This window comes from Myotis nattereri (genome assembly GCF_964212035.1).
Source record: "Myotis nattereri genome assembly, chromosome: 15".
Classification (NCBI taxonomy): domain Eukaryota; kingdom Metazoa; phylum Chordata; class Mammalia; order Chiroptera; family Vespertilionidae; genus Myotis; species Myotis nattereri.
The window spans coordinates 30,295,801-30,318,290 of record NC_138090.1 but is presented as its reverse complement, the minus strand read 5'-3'; the positions used below and the strand labels follow the sequence as shown (position 1 = coordinate 30,318,290).

General features: G+C 61.6%; 2 protein-coding genes across 3 annotated transcripts; one reads left to right on the top strand and one right to left on the bottom strand.

Annotated features, from left to right (window-relative positions):
* SLC22A31 (solute carrier family 22 member 31) lies at positions 1-5,035 on the top strand (the record flags this gene model as incomplete). Of its 2 annotated transcripts, XM_081108287.1 has the most annotated exons (9): positions 1-378; positions 1,908-2,011; positions 2,108-2,262; positions 2,562-2,730; positions 2,938-3,083; positions 3,177-3,285; positions 3,404-3,618; positions 4,009-4,120; positions 4,339-5,035. In XM_081108287.1, 9 exons carry the CDS (start codon positions 1-3, stop codon positions 4,643-4,645), a joined length of 1,695 nt encoding a protein of 564 aa, XP_080964413.1. In that variant the 3' UTR covers positions 4,646-5,035. The 2 variants fall into 2 exon arrangements, with proteins under 2 accessions (XP_080964413.1, XP_080964414.1); XM_081108288.1 differs by having other exon boundaries at positions 2,938-3,285.
* Positions 5,011-21,296, bottom strand: CDH15 (cadherin 15; the record flags this gene model as incomplete). The annotated part of the gene is made up of 14 exons (XM_081108286.1): positions 5,011-5,683; positions 6,600-6,767; positions 6,977-7,113; positions 7,214-7,453; positions 7,663-7,899; positions 8,060-8,202; positions 8,798-9,051; positions 9,964-10,149; positions 10,568-10,696; positions 11,618-11,778; positions 12,658-12,802; positions 13,799-13,954; positions 14,145-14,303; positions 21,255-21,296. 14 exons carry the CDS (start codon positions 21,294-21,296, stop codon positions 5,483-5,485), a joined length of 2,358 nt encoding a protein of 785 aa, XP_080964412.1. The 3' UTR covers positions 5,011-5,482.
* Positions 21,297-22,490: the final 1,194 nt, after the last annotated feature.

The window sequence follows — 22,490 nt, the reverse complement described above, 5'->3', positions numbered from 1 at the left end:
ATGGAGCCGGAGGTGCGGGTGTTGCGCGCGGCGGGAGGCTTCGGCCGGGCGCGGCGCCTACTGGCCACAGCTTCGTGGCTGCCGTGCGTGGCGCTGGGGCTGGCGCTGGGCTCGGAGCCTCTGCTCACCGCGCTGCCCGCGCACCACTGCCAGCCGGACCCCGCGCTGCTGCCCCCGGCGCTGCGCACCCTAAGCGGGCCCGCGCTGCTGGATGCCAGCGTGCCTCGCCTGGGCCCCGCGCGCGCCTGGAGCCCCTGCCTGCTTCTGCGCTACCCCGAGCCCTCGCCCCGCGCCCGCCCCAACGGCACGCGGTCCTGCACGCGAGGTTGGCACTACGCGCTGCCCGCCGCCGGCCTTCTGCGCAGCCCGGTCACCCAGGTGCGAGAGGACTGCTCTTCTGCACCCTGCCACCCAAACTCTGCTCCCCTCCTTCGTAACCCCTTTGTTCCTCCTTGTAACCCCCTTGTTCGGTACCCCCTGCCCCTCTTCCCCCATTTCTCTGTTCTCCTTCCTCTGCCCCCTCTCCTCTGTTCCCCCTCCTTTCTCCCCCTTTCTCTCTCCCCCTGCTATTCCCCCTCCTTTCTCTCTCTTGCTCTCTTCCCCTCCTGTCTCCCATTTTTTTCTGTTACCCCCCTTTCCTCCCCCTTTCTGTCCCTCTTCTCTTTTCCCCTTCTTTCTCCCACTTCCTTCTACCCCCTTCCTCTGCTACCCCTTTTCTTTGTCTCCCCTCCTTCATTCCCATGGCTGCCCTTGGTCTACTGAGGCTCTCATTGGGGCATGCTGTCCCCCTCTCTGATGGTGCAGCTGATGGCCGAGTGATCAGGGTGCCAGGTAGAGTCCACGGCCCAAGGCCTGCGGAGGTGGGCAGGCAGCCTGGGGGAGGAAGAGGAGGAGTTAAGCTGAAGGTATGACCAGGGACGCGGCACCAGGAGTTCACTTCAGTGCCAGGAACATTTTGAGCAACCTGTAGCTTTGGGCTATGTCAAGACTGGGTTTCCAAAACAGAAGGCTTTGAATCAAGGGAACAATAGTTCAGTTTGGGAAAGGCAGACCTAGAGGTAGGGGCGCCCGAGGGGGCAACTCAGGGGTCTGGGTGAGAAGACATGGGGAGGGGCAGCTAGTACCTTCTGACCCTTTGGCAGCCTCAGCCCCACAGCTGCACCCCCATCCCTGGGAGGATCAGCCCAGTGTGGAAACTGGGGCGAGGTTGCCACATCCCTGCCAGTCCTGTCTTTGGCCCTCCAGCCAGCAGGGCTTCTCTTCTCCCGCCCATTCTGTTCCACCACACACCTGCTTCCTGTTGGTATATCGATCGGTCAGCTGGATTTTAAAATGAAAACTCGGACAGACAGTATGTTAAGCTTGTACAAAAGGCACAGGACCTCAGTGGGAAGGTGGGGAGGTGCAAAACTGGGGTCAAGTGCCCTTGACAGGAAAAGCAGGTGAGCACAGCTCTGCAGGCTGTTCCGGGAGCTGCTCTTGAAGTGAGCAGGGCAGGGGAGAAGTGAGGGTAAGGCCCTGGAGGCCCAGGGCCCAGCAGGCAGAAACTAAGGTCAGCTGAGGTCCAGGCTCCGGGAGAGTGAGGGCTGGAAAGAGGTGAGTGAAACTCCACCCAGAAAAACAGAAACCAGACTTGGGGCTCCATGTGGGTCCTCTGGGGACCACAGGTCATCACCCCCTGGGGGCTCAGCCCAAACATTCTTCTAATTCCATGTGACGCCCACCAGAGTCAGGACCCACACTGTGTGACCCCGAGCAGGTCCCTTGCCCTCTCTGTGCCCCAATTTCCCCTTCTATCAAGGGAGGGTTGGAGCAGGATGTCTAAGGGCCCCTTCCAGCCTGGTATTCTGGGGACTTCCGCACGGTGGGGGTCCTGGCTGGCTGACAGTGACGGGTGTCCCCTGCAGTGGAACCTCGTGTGTGAGAACGGCTGGAAGGTGCCACTGGAGCAGACGAGCCACCTCCTGGGCTGGCTGTTGGGCTGTATCATCCTGGGCATGGGCTGTGACTGGTGAGGTGCTGCCCCTCCCCTTGAGCCCCTCAGGGTCCAGCTAAACCCCTGAGCTGTCCTGACTGGCGTCCATGTGTGTCCCCCACTGCCCACCAGGTTTGGCCGCAGAGTTGTGTTTGTGTCCTCCCTGGTGCTGGCCACAGGCCTGGGGGCTGGTGAGGCTCTAGCTGCCAGCTTTCCTGCCCTGCTGGCCCTGCGGCTGCTTCATGGGGGGTCCTTGGCAGGGGCCTCTCTGGCCCTCTACGTGACGCGTGAGTACTGTGGGGGACTGGAGAGGGGCACCCACTCAGGCTAGGCCTCCAACCCCACTAGCGGAGGACGTCAGCCACAGGGGGGATTCCCTGTACTCTTGTTGAGGGCTCTTCTTGAGAAAATGGAAGGGCACTGTTTGCTGTGTGACTCTGCTGTTTGCAGCTGGCTCAGGTGCTGGAGTGGGCAGGGAGTTGGCTCAGATGTCCACTCCTGGGCAGGTCAACAGTTGGTGCCCACAGCCCGGGGCAGAGCTGCCCTCTCTAGAGGACTCGGCCTCAGGCCATCTCTACCTGCTCAGGCCTGGAGCTGTGTGACCCCCCACACCGCCTGACGTTCTCCATGGGGGCCGGCCTCTTCTTGGTGGCGGGCACTCTGCTGTCGCCTGGTCTGGCCCTGCTGGCACAGGACTGGCATCTTCTGCAGGGGCTGAGTGCCCTGGCAACAGGGCTCCTGCTGCTCTTTTGGGGGTAAGTATGGCAGGAGACAGGTCAGCAGCCTCCATGGAGGCCACCTGTCACTTCCCTCCACACCTCTGTGCGGCACCAGGCATGTGGGTGTGGGATAGGGACACAAAAAGCCACTTGATGTCCTGACCCTGGTTCCAGGGAGGAAGGGCATTGGTCCTTGTTATCCCTGTGCGGAGGACCTGAGGCATCCTCACCCCACCCTTGCAGGTTCCCAGCCCTGTTCCCCGAGTCTCCCTGCTGGCTGCTGGCCACGGGGCAGCTGGCCCAAGCCAGGAAGATCTTGTGGCACTTTGCGGAAGCCAGCGGCGTGGACCCTGAGAGCAGCTCCGAGGAGGAGAGCTCCCTGGCTACGGGTAAGGCACCAGGGGGAGCCAGGAGAAGGGAGGCCTGGGTGCTGGAGGAGGACCCCCACAGACACACCCTCTCATGTTCTCTCATATCCATAGAGCTCGATGTACTGTCTGCAGGGAACCCCCAGCCCCAGCGCCACTGGGTCCTAGAGCTACTGCACACGCGCGTCACCTGGAGAAACGGACTCATCCTGGGCTTCAGTTCGTGAGGAGAGGAGGGTGTGGGTGGGCTGAGAGGGTCTGTGCCCCACCACCCCTTTTGGGGGTTCAGTCTCCAGAGTCCTGAGCTCTGGCTGAATCCATAGCTTTGCCCTCTCTCCCAGGTTGGTCAGTGGGGGCATGAGAGCCAGCTTTTTCCGAAGGCTGGCCGCTCATGAGCTGGCCTTCTACGGACCCTACTTCCTGGGGGCTGGCCTAGAGGTGGTGGCCATCATCTTCCTGCTCCTGACAGTGGATCGCTGGGGGCGCCGCCTGGTCCTGCTGTTGGGCACTTTGGTCATGGGCCTGGCATCCCTGCTGATTCTCTCAGGGGTCCAGTGTGAGTGCAGAGCCCTGTAGGCAAACAGGGTCATCCTGTTTGGCTGAGGTCAGCCCGACGGAGCGGGGAGGGTCCTGGGATCAGCCCCGTCCTGGGGTCATAAGAGAGGAGCACGTGTGTTGGGATGAGGCTACTGTCTTTTTACCTGTTCATCTTCCCACTGTGCACCCAGGGAAACTGAGGCCTAAAGAGTTAAGGGGCTATAAGGATATACATGGAGGGGCTGGTGTGGACGGGGGCAGCCTGCAACACCTGATGCCAAACCCAGAGTGCAGGTGCAGGGTGAATGGTTGGGGAGGGCAGGCCCAGCAGGACCCCTGGAGACATGGACGAGGGGGGAGGCTGGCTCCGCCGGGCCTGGGCAGCATGGGACCCTCTCTTCATCCCCAGACCTGCCGGCCTGGACTGTGCTGTCCCTCTCTGTCCTGGGGCTGCTGGCCGCCCAGGCCGTGTCCACCCTCAGCAGCCTCTTTGCAGCCGAGATCTTCCCCACAGTGATCAGGTGAGCTCTGGGCTGCCCAGCCAGGACACACTGGTCCTCTTGGGGTTGGACACCCCACACCGCTCCCTCCCCAGCGTATACCCAAGACTTCTCCATTCAGTCACATCTGGAGTTCAGATGGTCTTTTCCTGGGTGACATGGAGGATACTGGCACAGAAAGGTCAGGAATGGCAGATGGCCGCCTGCCCAGGCTGCCCACACTGTACCCTCTCCTGCAGGGCGGCAGGGCTGGGCCTCGTGCTGGGTGCTGGGTTCCTGGGCCAGGCGGCCGCGCCCATCACTGACATGCACGGCCGGCGGGGCTTCTTCCTGCTCCACGTGGTTTTCGCCTCTTTCGCCATCCTCGCCCTGGTGTGTGTCCTGCTGCTGCCTGAGAGCCGTGGGCGTGCGCTGCCCCAGTCACTGCAGGATGCTGACCGCCTGCGCCGATCACCGCTCCTTCGGGTCCATCCCCGCCAGGACTACCTGCCCCTGCTGCCACCCTCCCACTGCTGGGCCCAGACACAGCTGGTCCAGGAAGGGTGACTCTGGCTGGACAGACACACCTCCCCTCAGTTGGCCACATGTCAGTGTGGGCAGAGGGGTCTCAGGGAGGAGCTGTGGGCTCAGTGTGAAGGGGGAGTCCTCGGTTGGGCCCCTTGTTCCTGGGGGCCCTGACCTCCTCACCCCAACCACCACTTGTGAAGGATAAAGGCGTCCATGGAACTTGGCATCCTCACTGGTTCTTCCTTCGGGCTGCATCCTGGGCTGAGGGGGTCCCCACTCCAGGCTCGCCCAAGCCAGGGTGCCTGCAGCCCCTCCCACCGCTCCCCTTGGGAGGCCAGTCCCCACTGCAGCCCTGGCGTGACTGGGGTGGAGTGAGGCCCTGCAGGCCATTGTGCAGACCCTGTACCAGAAAGACCACACTTTTAATTCACATTTGCCGGAGAGCTGCTTCCTTTCATACAAAGATGAAATCTGCATGGGGGTGTCGGAGCTGGGAATGAGGGTGGCTGCCCCCCTCACAGGTGACTCAGAGCAGTGCTTGTTGGGCTCTCAGGGTGGGAGAGGCACCTCCTTCCCACAGCTCCACTCCAGGCTCCGGGCTCTGGCCCTGGGACTCTGTCTTCCCCGGGAGAAGCAGGCTGCCCAAAGCACCTGGCGTGTGGGGCCGGGTGCCCTGCGGCATCTCTGCACAGGTCAGCCAGTCCTTCACACTACATGGCCGGCTGCCGACACGTGCAGTCCGACCTCTGTGGTCAGGCTGTCCATCCTGGTGAGGCTGTGCACCCTCTGTGTCCAACTGCGGGGCCCTCAGCAGGGTGGGTACAGGTCCCCATCAGAAAGCTCTGCCCTGTCCTTAGCGGCCACTGCATCCGGCCCTCAGGGAGGGCCGTACAAGTCGGCCAGCCGGGCGAAGCGAGGGCCCCAGTCCCGGAGGCAGCTGTAGTCTTGGTCCTCGTCACCCAGGCTGGAGAGGATGGAGCTCAGTGTCCCTGCCATGGACCCATCTCCTTCGTAGTCATAGATGAGAGCAGTGTCGTAGGGCGGGACGCTGAGGTCACTGTCCGCAGCTTCCAAGCCCTACAGAGAGGCCCCAGGAGTTCAGGCACACACACCCCAGCTGCAGTGCAGGGTGAGGCCACCAAGGTATGGCATCAGGAAGGGGCAGAGGAGGTCTGAGGGTTACCGGGGTTTGAGGAGCAGCCCTGAATGTACGGGCACCATTGGGAGCCCCAGTCCCAGGATTCAGATTTGAAAAAAGAAGGTTCCCTCTGATTCCTTCCTTGGGCCCAGCCCTCCCTGAAGACTGTCCTGCCTGAGGCTTCCTAACACCCCATCTGGAGAACAGTTGGTTCTGCCTCTTAAAGGTTTGGCTGTGGTCTGTTGCCTCCACCTGTTAATATACACATTGGCTTCTGCAGGTTGCATACCTGAACCTGGGCCTGCCCCTCGCCGGGCAGCTGTCAGGTGCGTTCTATGAGCCAGGGCACTACGTGTGCAGGCAGGTGTGGCACCTGGCACACTACTGAGAAGTACCTTCCTGCTCCCCCTGTCGCCCACTCAATGGGATTCCCAGGTTCTGGGCATCTCCTGTGTTGACCTTAAGAAGTCAGTGATGCTCTGTCCAGAGGAGCGACTATGGACGCCTGGGTTTAGCTGCCAGCTGCACTTCTACCTGCAGGGCTCATTACGTCTCCTCTGCCAGCGCTTGTGGCCAGTGCAGCCTACAACCAGCCCCAACTCCACTGGGTCTACCGCGATCTTGTGCAGGGTGTCACGGCCTCCACTTCCCCGGGGCTTAAGTGGCTGTGACCCTCTGTTCCACAAGCCTCATTCAGTTCTCAGGCCCTCAGGAGCTTCCTGGAAGCTCGGCCGGGGTCCCCAGGAGTGAGCCCACTCCCTGCGGCTGTGCATGTACGGGGTACATGGATGTACTTGTGTGTGGTGTGTGGTGTGTGTGTGTGTCCCCTGCCCTCTCCACCCCTGGGGGACCTACATCGTTGATGAAGTCTGCCATGTCAGCAGGGCTGGTGGGCAGCACGCGGGATGGTGGGGGGCGCACCCAGCTGAACGGGGTGTCGCGGCGCAGCAGCGGCCGTCCCAGAGGGGCACTCAGGGCTGCCAGCTCTGCCGGGTGGCGCAGTTGGCTGATGTCGTAGGCATCCTGCGGACAAAGTGCGTGGACTTGAGCTTGGGTCCATGACAGGGTGGGGTTTCCATCCCAGGCACCTTTCTGAGAGCAATAGGTTTGGGGGTTTGGGGAGAGGATCTGGGAGGCCCCTACCCTTGGAGCCTGGGTGCTGGCCCAGGGCCACAGCTTAACATTCTGAGCCGCCCTGTCACCCACCCCACCCACCCCACCCCTGCCCTTACCTGGTCTTCCTCCCCGCCCCCCTGCTCATCATAGTTGAGGATGTTGTCCCGGAGGTCATCCTGCAGCCCCGGTAGAAGCCCCTTGTCCCATGGCTGCTGTCGGAACCGTGAGAGGAGGGCCACTGGCAGGGCGAGCACTGGGCAGGCAGACAAGGGTGAGGTTGGCCCCAGGAGAAGGAGGCGTGGGGGTGGGGGGCGTGGGACTGAGGGCAGTGGTCTCAGGGCATGGGCACTCACAGAACAGCAGGATGACACTGCCCAGCACGATGCCCAGGGCGCCCAGGCTGAGGCCTGTGCCCTTTGCCCTCAGCGCAGCGGCCCCCTGCAGGCAGACGCCATCCTGGCCACAGTGGCACACGGTCACATTAAGGAGCTGCTCGCGATGCTGAGGTGGCTGCCCTGAGTCCTGGAGCAGCAGGCTGAGGCGGTGCAGCCCCTCCTGGACCTGGTGCCGCAGCCGCAGGCGCGCATGGCTCACTGTGGAGGGCACCTGAGCTCAGCAGGGCCCTCTGTGCCCCGTGGGGATCATGAGACGCTGGGCCTGTTTCCCATCTGCCCACTGAACGTGATAACTAATCCCTGCCCCACCTGAGGGAGCACTGAGGTGGGACCAGCAGGACCACGTCTTGAGTGACCCCCAGGTCCCAGATCTGGACACCCTCCCCCGGGAGGGGGGCAGAGCTCACTGTTAATCCGGCTGAGGCTCCAGTTCCGGGCCAGCTCTGGGACCCTGGGGCTCAGCTGGAAGTGGAAGGGGGCCCCGTGGGGGGGCAGGTCCTCGTCCGTGGCACCCAGGAGAAGGCCAGAGCCCTGGTCTGGCTCACTGCACAGGCTTCCAGATGAGGGGGACAGCTCGGGGGCGTGGTCATTGACTTCCAGGATCTCAATGGACAGGGTTCCGGTGGCCGTGCAGGGCGGGGAAGCTGCAGACGGAAGAGGCCTGTGGGCTCCTTGCCCTGCCAGAGCCACTCCCACCCTATCGCCGGCTCAGCTGAGGGCCTGGCTCCCAGCCTTCGGGCCAGCAGCAGGGCCTCCCAGCCCGGTCAGAGAGCCATGGAGCCCAGGCCTGCACTCGGTGCTCACCGTCGTCGTAGGCCAGGATGATGGCCCTGTACCAGCCGTCCTTGAGGAAGGGGGACGCCGGGCTGAGCACACTCTGGGTCTGGACCCAGCCTGTGGCTCCATCCACTTGCAGCCAGTCCTCAGGGTCATAATCCTTGGAGTAGCTGTCAGCCAAGGAGGGAAAACAGGAACAGGGTGGCCCTGAGCTACATGGGACCCCCTCAAGGTGTGGTTACATAACGACACACATACATCCCCCACACTGTGCACACACACACACACCCTAGCCTTTGAGGCCCTAAGCTGGTGTTTTCTATCCCAATTCACAGATGAGGAGACTGAGGCTCAGGAAGGCAGGTGCGCTGACCAGGGCCCTGTGGCGACTGAGTGACACAGCATCACATCGATAGGATTCAACCGTGGACACCGTGGAGACAGACACAGATACACAGGGCCGGGGTTGGGGTGAGGTCCAAGGGGCAGTCCCATGGGAGCGCTGCTCGCCAGAATGGACAGGGCTAGACACCGTCTATGCTAAGGCTGGTCAGAATAGACGGTGGCCGTGTCAGTATAGTTCTGCCCTATAGGACAAGGTCACACCAATATGTGCACACATGGGACCTGAGAACTCCTGGACTATTGGGAACCCTCAGGGCACAGGGCTGGGGTACCCTCAGCCGTGCTTCTGGCCCTGGCAGGGAAATGGAGAAATGGGCTATGAGCTCCCTCTGCTTCACCCCGAGGGTCCCCGGGAGGCACCTGAGCCTCTGCAGCTGCTGTGTGTCGGGGTCCCGGGCAGAGAAGGTGGCCACAGGGGTTCCTGGGGCCGCCCCCTCTGCCAGGCTGGTCCTCAGTGGATTCTCCTGGAACACGGGCGCCTCGTTGACATCCCGCACCTGCACGCTGACTCTGGCCTGATCCCGCTCCGCCCTGGGCGCAGCCGCCTGCAGGGGGACCTCGTTCTGCACCTCCACTCTGAGGTCGTACTGGTCACAACTCTCATAGTCCAGGGGCTGTGGGGAGGAAGCAGAGCTGACAGCCTGCTCAGGACTCCGGGCCCCTCACGGTCTGGCACCCGGAGGCAGGTGCGGCCGGGAGAACGCCTCCCCGTGGTGCTGCTGCCCCAGATCTGTCCTCAGAGCCCCCGCTCTCCCTCTCCTTTCCAGCCTTGGAAAAAGAAAACCTATGCAGGACGAAAGAAGGCACAGAAATAATGTAAAAATGATCAAATAAGTACTTGTCACTCAAAATGAATTGTTGGGTGTTGTGTGATCAGTTCTGTGTTATTTGGCTGGGCAGTCCTCCCAGCGACTCAAGCAAACACTCATCTGGGTATTGACAGGAGATATCTGGTAGATGTGGTTAAAGTAACTTCTACAATCATTTGGCTTAAGAAGATTATCCTGAACCATCTGGATATCCTGAACCTCACCCACTGTTGAAAGTCTTTAAGGGCAAAACAGATTTCTGAGGAAGAAGAATTCCGCCTCAGGACTGCAGCCCAGCTCTGAGCTGCCAGCTTACCCTGCAAACTTCAGACTTGCCCAGCCAGCCCCACAATGGCGGGAGCCAATTTCTTGCAATAAATCTCTTCAGATATCAATATCTAAATATATCTATATCTTTACGTGTGTGAATATACACACGTGTGTGTACACACGTGTTTCCTGCTATTTCTCAGGTTCACAGGTACAGTCTGTATTCACACACAATTCTTATACAGCGTGGCAGCACACTGTAAACAACGCACAGGCCCTGTGGTCAGCGCGACCTGAGCCTGCACTCCCAGCATTTCCCATCCTTTTGGCTCCATCCCTCCCTCTACTCTCTCCTGAGGATGCACAGGGGCTCCAAACAGGGCCCCAGGGTGCGAGGAGAGGCCCCCTGTATGGGATGCTTGTGCTGGGGGTGTTCGCACCGCTCACCTTCACCACAGACAGCACGCCTTCATTGGTCTTGGGGTCTGTGCGGATAGCAAAATGCCCATCGGGGTCGCCCTCCAGGATGGTGAACCTGGCTGCCCAGTTGGGGGAGCCTGGCAGGTCCCTGTCCTCCACCTCCAGCCGCCCCACATCGACTCCACTCATGGCCTCGGTGGCCTCCATGAAGAACTGTGGGAGCCACTCCAGTTACCTGCCAGGTTGTCAGGGGTGGGGCCTCCCTCCCTCCCGCCTCCCAGCTGAGTGCTGCCCACCCACTGGAGTCCTCCCAGGTTTGTTTGCCTCCAGAGTCACTACCCCACCCCCTCCAGAGGCCCCTCTCTGTGGGCTCAACTGCTCATGGGTTTGGGGGACACAGAGGGATGTCTGGGCTGCTTCTCCCAGGACCCGCTCCTGACTCCTGACAGTTCACTGATCACAAGCACCGTCTCTGCTGCCCCCAATTCAGTCTCTGTGCTACCTGTGCAGGACTCCTGCTCCAAAGCACCCAGCCTCAACCCGCCACGAAGCCCTGGTCCCCACTGGGCCTGGGGAGGGGAGGGGAGGGCAGCCTGCGCAGGGGCTGGTGGTGTGGGGACAAGGATGGCACCTCCTCCCTGGTGAAGCCGGGGGCGTTGTCATTGACGTCCTCGAGAGTGATGATGGCTGAGGCAGTGCTGGTCAGGCCATCTCCAGACATGTCCGCCACCTGCAGGGTCAGATTGTACACGGCGACCACCTGGGGATGACAGCGTGGGGTCGGGAGACTGAGCGGACCCAGGACCAGGTAAGAGTGGGCCACCTGTGGGCTCAGTTGACACAAGAGAGCCCTGTGGGTGGCAGAGGCCCCAAGTGGCTCCAGGTACCCTGCCTGCTCCCAAGCTCTAGGGCAGGATGTGCTGCCTGGCCACTCGGGGTCCAATGGCAGCGCTGTGAACCCTAGACTCTGCCCAGCCCTGGAGTGGGCAGGAGGGCAGCTACCAGCCAGAGAAGCATTTACAGAGCACCTGCTGCGTGCTGGGTGCTGAGGGCACTGTGAGCTGGGTCCCTGCCATAGGAGAGAGAGAGAGAGAGAGAGAGAGAGAGAGAGAGAGAGAGGTAGATGAGGACCACCTAACACAGCAAGTGACCCGACAGAGCCACACAGGTGGCTGTGGAGAAACCAAGAAGGGCTTCCTGGAGGTGCGGACGCTGCACAGAAGCCCGGCAGTGAGAGGCCGCAGTGGTCCTGACAGAGGGTGGCCCTCACTCCGGAGCGTGAGCGGTCACTGTGGGGCCCAAGAGCTGACAAGCCCGACTGCCGAGTAGGCAATGGGTATTTTTGGCAGAAATAACACCGAGGACGTGCCAGGGCCAGGCGCTGTATTGAGGGCCGTTCACACCCTCTCTCGACCTAACCCTACAACCACCCAGGAGGCAGGTGCACCCCAAGCCGAGTCTGTGCCCAGAGCCGGGAGCCACCATGAGCATTTGCAGCAACTGGGGGCTCCTTCACCTGCAGGGGAGGGCAAGTCTGGCTGAGCGGCACTGGGTCAGAGGGCCCAACGCGAAATGAGCTGCCCCGTGCATCCCAAAGCACCAACAGGGTGGGTAAAGATTGGGCAAACAGGACGCTGGCTTCCCTGCTCCCAGCTTTCAAAGCAGCGCGGTGGCGCCTCACCTCGCGGTCCAGGCCCACTTGCACCGTGCGTATCTCCCCCGTGTGCTCATCGATGCTGAAGAGCTGGGGGCCGCCCTGCTCCAGGATGGAGTACCGCAGGGCCGCGTTGTCTGTTTCTGGGTCGTCAGCATCCGTGGCCTCGGCTCTGGTCACATAGGTGCCTGGGAAGGACGAGGGCATGTGAGCAAGACACCCATGAGTGCTGGCCCTGAGCCCCAGCTGCCTGGGAGTCAGAGGGTGTGCCCGCACGCCAAGCAGGCGCTGTCCTCAGCCCCACCTGCAGAGAGAGGCAGTGGCCGGGCCGGACCTGGGCTCTGGGGCAAACAAGCCACCAAATCTCCGGAAGGGGTGGGGGCTATGCAGGGGTCAGGAGGGGTTTTTGGTGAGATTCAGGTCTGACCTCCATCCTCCCCATGGTCCATCTGAAGCACGACTTGCCTGGGCTCTGACCAAGCCCCTGAGAGCAGGGTGGGAAGAAGGAGGGAATCGGTCTGGAATGGAATCTGCCTGCCCTGGAACAGACTCAGACAAGCAGGTCCGTCCTGCAAAGACTCAGAAAGGACGGAGGGTTGAGTTTGTTTGTGACCAGAATGTAGAATTAAGAAGCAATGAGAGGGCATGACTGCTTCGTGGGCATGGGGTTCCTTTTGGCGGACGATAATGTTCTGGAACTGGATAAGGTGCTGGTTGCGCAACCTTGTGAATGTGCTCCATGCCACCGAAGTTCATTTTAAAATAGTTAATTTTATGTTATGTGAATTTCACCTCAATTTAAAAGAAGCAGCAGCAGCCAGAGTTTTGCCATCCACGAATCCTCTCAATGCATTTTGGAAGACTTGGGGGTTTGTAATGAATATTGAAATAGGAAGTGACTTGAGGAAATTCCATCAGTACTGGAAACTGTTTACTTATTTTTAGAATCTTTTAGGACCTCTGACATTCCTGCTAAAGGGAAATCCTGGGCTTCTGACCTACCCAGAGCCCCTCCACGGCAGCCCCTCCCCACCTCCACCCCCGCGGTGGCCCGGCTCCCACCGCACCTGGCACAGCACCCTCCAGCACGTGCCCGGTGAACACCTCCTGCCGGAAGACAGGCCTGTTGTCGTTCTGATCCACAACCACAATCTCCAGGTCCGTGGGCTCCTCCAGGGTGGATCCTCCCAGGTCCAGAGCAAAGGCCCTGAGCTAGTCAACAGAGAGCAAGGACTGGACTGTGAGCCCCACATTTCCGTGGCTCCCACAAGGGCCACGCAGAAGGGACAGCACGTGCAGACTTTGTTCTGCTGGAAACACCAACTTAAACAAATGAGAAATGGCCCAGGGGTGGGGCATATGCTGTGCAGCAAACGGATCTTCCCCTGAAGAGGCCACTGCTCTGTCCTAGCAGCCAGGGCGACCCCTGCCTCCCCTCTTGCCTTGGCCACCAGGAAGCTCCCAGCCCAGGGGCTAGCATGTTTCAAGTGGGCCAGAAGCAATGCTCTCACTAGCAGTCCTGGTCTCTCTCCCTTTTTCTATACAGTTTGGCTCCTCCTGGGGATTATTTTAATTCCCCTGTGCGCATGAAATTTTTAATGAAACCACCTTTTATCCTCTCGGAGCATGGCCATGATGTAACTCCCAGGGAAAGACATCACTCTACTAGCTTCCGTGGGAGGAACAGTCTGAAGGAAGATTCACGGCACATGAGGCACAGGCAGAGGCCCCTCCCCAGGCAGGTTCCGAACGACAGACCAGGACAGGCCGGGCAGGTCACTCTGCAGGGACTCAGAGGAGGGCCGGGCTCCCCTCCTCACCTTCTTGCTTACGTGGCTCCTGTCTCCCTCCCCACTGCCTTTCTCTCAGATCTCACAGCCTCAACCCTTCCAAGGGTCTGTGGTGCCTTCCCCTGGGCGCCACCCCCCGTGTGTCAAGAGGCACCTGCCAGTGGGATTTGACAAAACTGTGGGATTCTTCCACCAAATGCAGCGGGTGTGGGAGAGCTGGCTGTGGGTGACGAGGGCGTCACCAGTATGGGAGGTGCTTCCTTGCTGCAGGCTGCCGGTCCCGGAAGGACCAAGCCCCTCCTCCACGGGGCCTCAGGTTGCTCCTCTGTTAAATGGGACTCGTCCCCAATTCCCGCCCCTGGCCGCCAGTTAAGGGCGCCAATCTTGCTGGAGAAGTGATCTGGCCTAAGGTGCGCACCCGGAAGCGGTCCGTCTTCTCCCGGTCCAGCAGGGCGTTCAGGAACACCTTCCCTGTGAACTTGTCAATGGAGAACACGCCCCGGGGCTCCTCGTCCACACCGGGCCCCTGGATGCTGTAGATGACGCTGCCCAGCTGCTGCTTGTCAGACTTGATCTGCCAGGACAGGACATGGGCTGGGGGAGGTACCCCCGGGTGGGGTTCCCCCCCACTCCTCAGCCTCGGCCCCTGCCCCCCGCTGGGGTGGGCAGCTCAGCCTGTGGCATTCCCAGCCTAAAGCACACGGCTTCGGGGACCCACTGGGGACAACCACCCCTGCTCTGCCCACTCTCGCCCCTCCCCTCACCTGCACCAGTGGGTAGGGGAGGCGCTTGTAGTTTTCGGACACACTGATGGGGGGGATGACCCAGGCTCTGCGCACGCGGCCAGACGAGGGCGCCCGGTGCCAGGGGAACAGGGTGCCGGGCCTCCTCAGCCCGGGAACCCCCAATGAGAGGTCCAGGCCCTGCAACAAAGACACACAGCAGTCACCAGCTCGTACCCCAGGGAGCCCGGGGAGCAGGCTGAGAGCTACTCTCCCACCAGTGGTGGCGGTGGGCAAGTGAACTCCCCTCCCTGGAAGGCAAGGAGCACCTTGCCCCACATCAAAACCCTGAGTCAGGACCCTGGGAGCCCCAGCAGCCACACCCCCAAGCCCGGGGCCCCAAATCTCAGTGTCTGTCTCTAGCCCTCTCCTGGGAGCCTTGGAACCTCCGGACCGGGAATTATCACAGGCCTCAGATGACTGAGGGGCTGACAGTGCTGTGCCCCCACCGCATCTCCTGAGGGCCAGGCACCTCCCCCCAGCGTGGCCCAGGGGCACCAGGGCGGGGAGGCGTGGTATATGGGGAGGGGGAGACCTGGGGCTGGGAGAGGAGGGCTGGGAGGGAGGCAAGTGATGAGTAATGGCAACAGCTGGCCCTGCTGGGAGGCCCCTTGTTGTGAAGAATGTGGATCAGGGGGTGGAGGGTAGGCAAGAGAGCAGGTGCCAGGGGCACTCCTGCGCCCTCCACATGGTGGATCTGCCCGAGGAGGAGGTGTGGGGGCTCCTGGCTGCAGGCTGGGGGCAGTGGGAGGTGCCACATGGCCGTCCCAGGCCCCCTCACAGTTTGGATCCTTGAGGATTGGTTGAGGTCGACCTGACTAAGGCTTTTGTCAGAAGAGCCCCAGCGACAGGAAGGGCCGGCTGAGGGCCAGAGCGCCCCGCCATTCTGGGCTGGCTTTCTCCAGGCCTGTGGAACCAGGTGCCATTTTCACCCCTTAGTCCCTGGTACCTGGGGACCCTCGGACACGCGCCTCCCTCCTAATCCACATTTCCAGAGGACTGGGATGCCCTGTGTGCCATGCTGCCACTCAAGTCCCAGTGTCCAGTCTCGGGGGCAGCAGAGGGGGTTGAGGCACACGTGGTAGCCGTGCTCCCCCCACTCTGCCCCGGGGTGGGGGGCATGCAGACAGGGTCCCAGGTCCTGCCCCATGGTTAGGCGGTCACCACCTGTTGAACTCTGGGATCAAAACCAGGTGGGCCAGCATCGGGAGGGGCCCAAATGCTCCTCAGACCCACTGCCCACTGTCTGTCACAGAGAGCCCCATCCTACTGCTCAGATGGGGAAACTGAGGCTCAAGAGAGAGTCCCATCCTATGAGTCAAGGGCAGAGCCGGCAGCAGCCCCACACACCGCATTCCTCAGAACGGCCCTGGCTTACATATGAGGTCTCTACACCGGATCCTTGGCCCGGTGCTGGCTGGCTTGAGTATGGACTCCTGAGTGGAAGTGCTGGGGACCCCTCATGCTCCCCACATTGTGGGCGAGGCTGCTGCTGGAGCAGCTCTTGGATAGGCCAGGCCATGGGAGGGTGCATTTCTTACATTCTCCTGCAGCCAAACCCAGCTGGGCCCCAGCAGGTGCCTGGACCCCCTACCCCCACCACAGGCCTGGGAGATATCTGCCCCCACCCAGGGTCTCTAGGCTCCCTGGCCCTTCTGAGGGGGGCTCTCTTCTAGTCGAGGCAGACCAGGTGGCTCCCACAGCCCCTCCAAGCCCCGCAAGTCCCCCCACCTGCTGCTTGATCCTGCTGACTTCGCTTTCTCTTCCTCCCAGGCATGCAGTCTGTGGAGGGACAGCATGTGAGGGGGTGGGCTGGTGGCCTCAGGGCAGTAGGGTCAGTGTTCGGTGAGTGGGGGGTGCTTAGGGGCGGGGCAGGGGCAGAAGGCTGCTGGGCTGTGTAATCCTCTTGTCTTCAATCCTCATCGAGTGCCTCCCCCTCCCGGCTTCTGCCCAGGGCTGGTTCCCCCCGAGCCCAGGGCCGGGCACAGTGGGTCCTCAGGCACTTTGCTGACAGAATGGCAGTAACATCCAAACTAAAGCCAGCCTCTCCGGTGGCCCTAGGCCAGTGATGGCGAATCGGCGTGTCAGCGTTTTGAAAAACCCTAACTTAACTCTGGTGCCGTGTCACATATAGACATTTTTTGATATTTGTAACCATAGTAAAACAAAGACTTATATTTTTGATATTTATTTTATATATTTAAATGCCATTTAACAAAGAAAAATCAACCCAAAAAATGAGTTCGCGTGTCACCTCTGACACCCGTGTCATAGGCTCGCCGTCACTGCCCTAGGCCGCCTCAGTGTTGGAGTCCTCCTCCCTCTGCCTCATCGAAACTGCCCGCAGCCGGTCCCCTTCGGAGCCTGGAGTCCAGGCAGCAGAAACCCGGTTTGCAGAAGGAACCGGGCGGCTGGCCAGGCTCTGAGCTCCCTGCCGCCGGACAGATGGCAGCGCTGGCCTCTGAGCCTCCGGGGGCTGCTTGCCAGAACCACCCAAGCACAAGCCACTTCCAGGTTGGCGTGGTTTCCCACCACGTGGAGACCTGCCTGCCTGCGTCACTGTGCTAATGGGGACAGCGTATGTTTTCTGAGCATCTGAGGGGAGCACCAAGCTCGAACCCCCCTTGTCCCTTTCCTTTCTTTCCCTCCCTCCTCCCCAGACCCTCTCTCAGCCTCACAGTCCCTAGGAATGGGGTGATCACCTCATTTCACAGCTCCCCAGAGGCTGAGTCCCCATTTGCTCGAGGCCAGAGCACAGCAGAGCTGGGAGCCACAGGGAACCTCGCTCAGGAGCAGGCTCTGAAAGGAGCCCAGTGTTCACCTGGCGCCCTCCCCGCCCTGCCTTCAGCACGGGGTGGGGGTGGGACCGGGGCTGGGCACAGTCCACAGGCGCTCCTTTCCGCAGGCTCTTAGCAGGACCCTGGGGACACACTCGGCCCCGTCTAGCTGTGGCCACATCTGGGACGCCCCTACCCCGCAGCCCACCACAGCCTCTGTCTGCCCCCTTCCTGCCAGGGCCTCTCTGACACTCCAGGATGCCCACCAGCTGGGTGTGGGGCCAGTGCGGAGGAGGCAGAGCCTGGGAATCCTGGGTCCTAGTCTGTCTGGGCTCAAGTTCATGAGGTCAGCAGAAGCCACAGAGCCCTGGCACGGCCCCTCACCCAGACCAGAGGCTGCGGCGGGGGTGGCTGCGCTGACTTCCGGGCGCAGGAGCATTCTCAGTGTGTCCTTTGTCCTCCCACACCCCCTCCCAGTCGGTGTGCTGGCTGGGGGACCGTGGGACAAAGCCACACGGACAAAGCCAGCTCACACAGGCCCCCAGACACAGGCAACGCTGTTGACGTGCTCACATATGCCACCCATCTTGCTGTCTCCCATGCCAAGCCCAATGACACCCCATGTTCACCCTTGACCTGCCTTTAACCAAGAACCCGAGAGAACACTCTGGACGCCCTAGAGACACCAAGGCCATTGCCCCTCACTGGGGTCCATCCCAGCACTGGCACCCAACCCAAGGGCTGCCAAGTAATGAAGCTCCCACCATGCAGAGCCCTTGCTATGACCAGGCTGCGTGGTGAGCGCCTCGCAAAGACTCCCGCAGGGGCCAGAATGGTGCCGCCCAACCCAGACCCCGCCAGGGCACTGGGCCTGTGAGCAGCTGGCCACCTCCTGCCCCGATGGTTCTCTGGCTTCAGGGAAGTTCCCATCCCGCAGGATTGGTGATTCGACTCCTCCCTGGTCAGACAACACAGGCCACACTGTGGGGCAGAGGCACGTAGCACAGGCCAGGGGTCCAAAAGCCGACTAATCAAGTCACAGTGCGAGTGTGTGTGTGTGTGTGTGTGCGCGTGTGTGTGTGTGTGTGTAGATAGGGATGCCATGAGGATCCCCCAGACCTACTGAATTAGGACACCCAGTAGTCACGAAGCCCATGTGATTCTTGGAAACACAGGGGAACTGGGCAGCGCTGAGCTGGAAGGTGGGACTCAGGGTCACACAGCCCTGAGGTGGTGTCAGCCCCACAGGCAAGTCCCTCCGCATCTCGGGGGCTGTGCGTGTGGGGTGACCCAGAGCCTGTGGTGGACGCTGGGTGAGGAGATCACTGCCAACATCAATTCCGCTCAGAAGCGATGAGAGACAGTGCCCGCCAGAGGCCTCTCGCCCTTTGCCAGTGTCTGTCCTGCCTGCGGGCCTGGGGCAGCCCCGAGGGTTCTGCTTCTCTCCATCAGCCCAGGCGGGTTCAAAACTAGGAATTATAAGCAAGGCTCCTCTCTCCGGAGCCTGGGAAGAAAGCTGGGCATGTGGCTGGGTGCTCACCACCCTAGGCAAAGGCTGGGTGGAAAGTGAGGAGACACCCTCCCCCTTCCCCTCCTGGCACTGGGGCTTCCGGTGGCCCCTGGTGAATGGGAGCAGGGGACCTGGGCTTGGGCAGGATATTTGCTGACTGGGGTCCAGCCCCCGAGTCCTGTCCACAGCTGTATGTCTTGGTTGGATAAAAGGGAGCAAACATTTTCTATTTCACCCCCTCCTGGTGCAGTTGGGCAAACCTGATAAAACATGGATGCAGCAGCAGCTTGGGGAGGGTCTCTGGGTTCAGGGACATCCCTCCAACACTGCCTAGGCCCCAGGCCCTGGGTTTCTCAGATTCAAAGAACCAGGCAGGAGGCCTGTAGCCTGGAGGAGCCTGGGTTGTGGGGGAGGCCGGGTGCCATGGAGGTTAAGAATCCCTGCTCTGGACTCCCCACAAGCCTGAGCCCCTAACCCCAGGCTGGAATCCAGGCCACCCCATTCCTGGATGGCCTGGCAAGCATCAGGCATGCCAGGAATGGGCCCAGCTGTCGGTCTGGCCCCGAGCACCCCTGAGCTCCCCTCCAGCTGCTGCAGGCTTTAGGGAAGGAATGAGGTGGTCAGGCAAAGGGCCGTGGGAAAAGCAGCCGTTTCCTCTGCCTGTTCCCGCTGCTGTGACAAACTGCCACTGTGCCATCCAGCACCCAGCCCCCCTTGGAAGGCCGCTCCCCAGCTGCCACCCTACCCTGCACTGGAAGGGTGAGCGTCTGCTGTGGGTGCCATCTTGTTCCAGGCACTTTCCCCCTTTGCCCCTGGGGCGTCTTCACACTTTGCAAAGCCCCCAGCAGCGTGGGGGAGCCTCTTTCTTCCAGAAACCATGTGGCTCACTGGCCAGACACAGGCTCGGGGTGCCTCCCCGCAGGGCATGGACCTGTCCTGAATCATTGCTGCTACCCCAATCCCTCTGCCACTCCCAGGGTAAGCTCAGCTATTGGAGCCGCTGTGGGCAGAGGATGGGGTGACAAACGTCGGTTCTGAAAATACACACGCTAAGCCCCCTGGTTGAGATTTTTAGGGGACCCAGGCAGAGGAGGGGCATGCCTCAGCCAAGGCAAAGGATCTGCCCAGCCTGGTCTCCAGGACCCTCACCCCCACCCAGGGGTCCACCCCAGATAGCCCTGCAGGGCCTGAGGCCGACCTGCCTTGGGGGCTCATGGAGGTGGAGGAAAGAGTGTCCAAGGGCAGCCACCGAACCCGTGTGGCTGGACAGGAGAGGACTAAAGTCCGAAAGCTGAGCTGCGCAGGGGAAGGGTGGGCTGGTCCCCTCCTTCCCCTGACAATGGAACTAATTTAAGCCGCTGTGTGCAGGAACTTGAGCAGCCAGGCCCCCACTGGCGGGGCCCCTCACCCCCACCTGAATCCCAGCTGTCTGGGGAGAGGCATTCTGTAGTGCCCTTGGGGGAGGGGCAAGGAATCTGAGAGGTTTCTACTCCCCTCCCCTCCGGCAGAGTGGAAGGTGGACACCTCCAGACCCAGAGGAGCGGGTCTGCAGGAATGTGCCTGGGATGATATGATGCTATGACATCGGTGAGGTGCTGGGGCAGAAATGCTGTTCCTAGGTCCAGGGGGAGGGAGCATGGAAGGTGTTGAGGCATCTGGGCCCCACAGGGGGTGGTCTCCCAGCAGAGGGCTGCAAGGGCAGAGGCCTTGCTGGGCTTAGGTGATCACAGCTGAGGCCTAGGCATAGGGACGCTGGGGGCGGGGGGGGGGGGGGGGGTGGCGGGACGGGGGGGACGAGGAGTGGGAGGGCCTAAAGGCAGGGGAGGAGGTGGTTGGAACCTGGTGCCCTGAGGGGCCAGCTGCTGTGGAGGGTGGGTCTGGCAGGCACCTGGTCAGCTGCCAGGGCTGAAATCTGAGCTGGCCAGCCGGATCGCGAGTCTGTGGGAATTAGGGGACCGCAGGAAGCCCCTGAGGTGGGTGCTGGGAAGCCCACCTCTCATCAGCATCCCATGCTGCCTAATGGGCCTGGAACTGTAACAGCAACCATAATTCTACCACTGTCCGGCCCTGGCCCCTGGCCTTTGGCCTGTGTGACCTGGCTCAGCCCAGTCTCTGAAGGCAGGAGGCCATTGAGGTCACGCTCCCTTCTCAGGCACAGCCTAGTGCTGCCCAGCAGCCAGGGCATGAGGAGATGTGGCCCTACTCAGGGGTGCCCATGGTGGGGAGGAAGGGGGCAGTCTGTGCTTCCTTCTGCCTAGCCTGCTCCCATGGTGGGGCGCTGGAGGACCATCAGGGATGTGCAGGGTCGTGGGCTTTGTGCTGGGGCCTGGCTTCCCTGGGCACAGGGTACTTCCAAGGCAGAGTGAGTTCCTGGAGGGGGGAGCTGCAGCTGTTCCTGCTGGCAGGGCTCATGGAGAGGGCCTCAGACTTCCCCCAAACCTCAGCAGGGTCCTGACAAAAATCTGGCCTCCCAGCTCCTCCAGCTGGGGTGCTCCTGCTGCTCCACCCTCTCCCTGCCCTCCACCACAAGACTGACTACCCCAGGCCCAGGGGCACACTCAGAGGGAGGGGCCGCCTGCTAGGTGGCCTCCTGGCAGTGCCCCAGCTTGGCTCCCCGTCCAGGGGCAGGCAGTTACTCTGGCATCTGGACCCCCTCACTCCCAGGGCCTACAGCGCCCGGGCAGCAGAGCCTCACCCAGGACCCTCAGCTCACAGGCCCGCAAAGGCAGCCAGGGCCAGCAGTCCCGGGGTGACCCGGCGCCCTGCTCTAAGACTGTCGGGCAGTGCAGGGAGGCAGGGTCTTACCTGGGCCAGCAGCCCGAGGGCGAAGAGGAGCACGGTGTCCATGGGGCGACAGGCCGGCCGAGTGTCCGCCCGCGGGCAGAGCTGCGCCTCCTGCTCAGACAGAACCACTAAGTGACAGCACAAGTGCGTGGCGGAGGGGCAGAGTGAGTGACTGCACGTGGGCGGGGCGGGGCCTGGTGCTGAATGACAGCACAAGTGTGCAGGCTGGGGATCTAGTGAGTGACAGCACGTGTGTTGGGGAGGGACGGGGGCGGGGTCTGGGCCTGAGTGACAGCGCAAGTGTGCGGGCAGGGCTGGGGCGGGGCCAAGTGAGTGACAGCCTGTGTGCTGGGTGGGGTGGGGGGCCGGCCAGGACTGAGTATGGGGCGGGAACTTGGGCTGAGTGACAGCACGTGTGCAGGGCGGGGCCTGGGCTGAGTGACAGCCCTTTGCTGGGCTGGAGAGCTGGGTCAAGAATGAGTGACAGCACTGTGCGGGCAAGGTCTGGCGCTGAGAGACAGCATTGCAGGGGTTGGGTCGGGTGGGGGGGTTCAGTGGGGGTGGGGTGACCGGGGGCTGAGTGACAGGACTGCGTGCGCCTAGGTTGGGACTGGGGGGCGGGCCGTGACAGCACTTGGGAGGCAGATGGCAGGCTCTGGAGGGTCGGGGTCCGGGGCGATTCTGGGATGCTCGCTCCCAGGGTCAGACGGTGGAACCAAGACCTTCTGAAAAGGCAGCGGTCGGTGAAGTTGGGCTAGGGCCGTGGTCGGCAAACTCATTAGTCCACAGAGCCAAACATCAGCAGTACAACGATTGAAATTTCTTTTCAGAGCCAAATTTTTTAAACTATGTAGGTAGGTACATTGTTATTAACTTAATTAGGGTGCTCCCAAGGCTTAGGAAGAGCCACACTCAAGGGGCCAAAGAGCCGCATGTGGCTCACGAGCCGCAGTTTGCCGACCACGGGTAGGGCACCAGAGTGGATTCATTCACTCATTTTCTTTACTGGTCCCCAAACCTGCCAGGCACACTCCTGCTTCGGCAGGGCCTTCGCACAGCTGTTCCCTCTCACCGCCCATTAGACATGGTCACTGCCTTCACTGGCATCTCCCATCTTGAATCACATGTGCCAATGTGTTCACTGTCTGTTGTGGCGCTCTCCTGGGCCGGGCTATTCCCTGCCGACCCCCAGGGCGAGCACAGAGGAAGGCCAGGCACAACGCCACCCCCCCCCCCCCCGCCCCAGCCAGAAGCCAT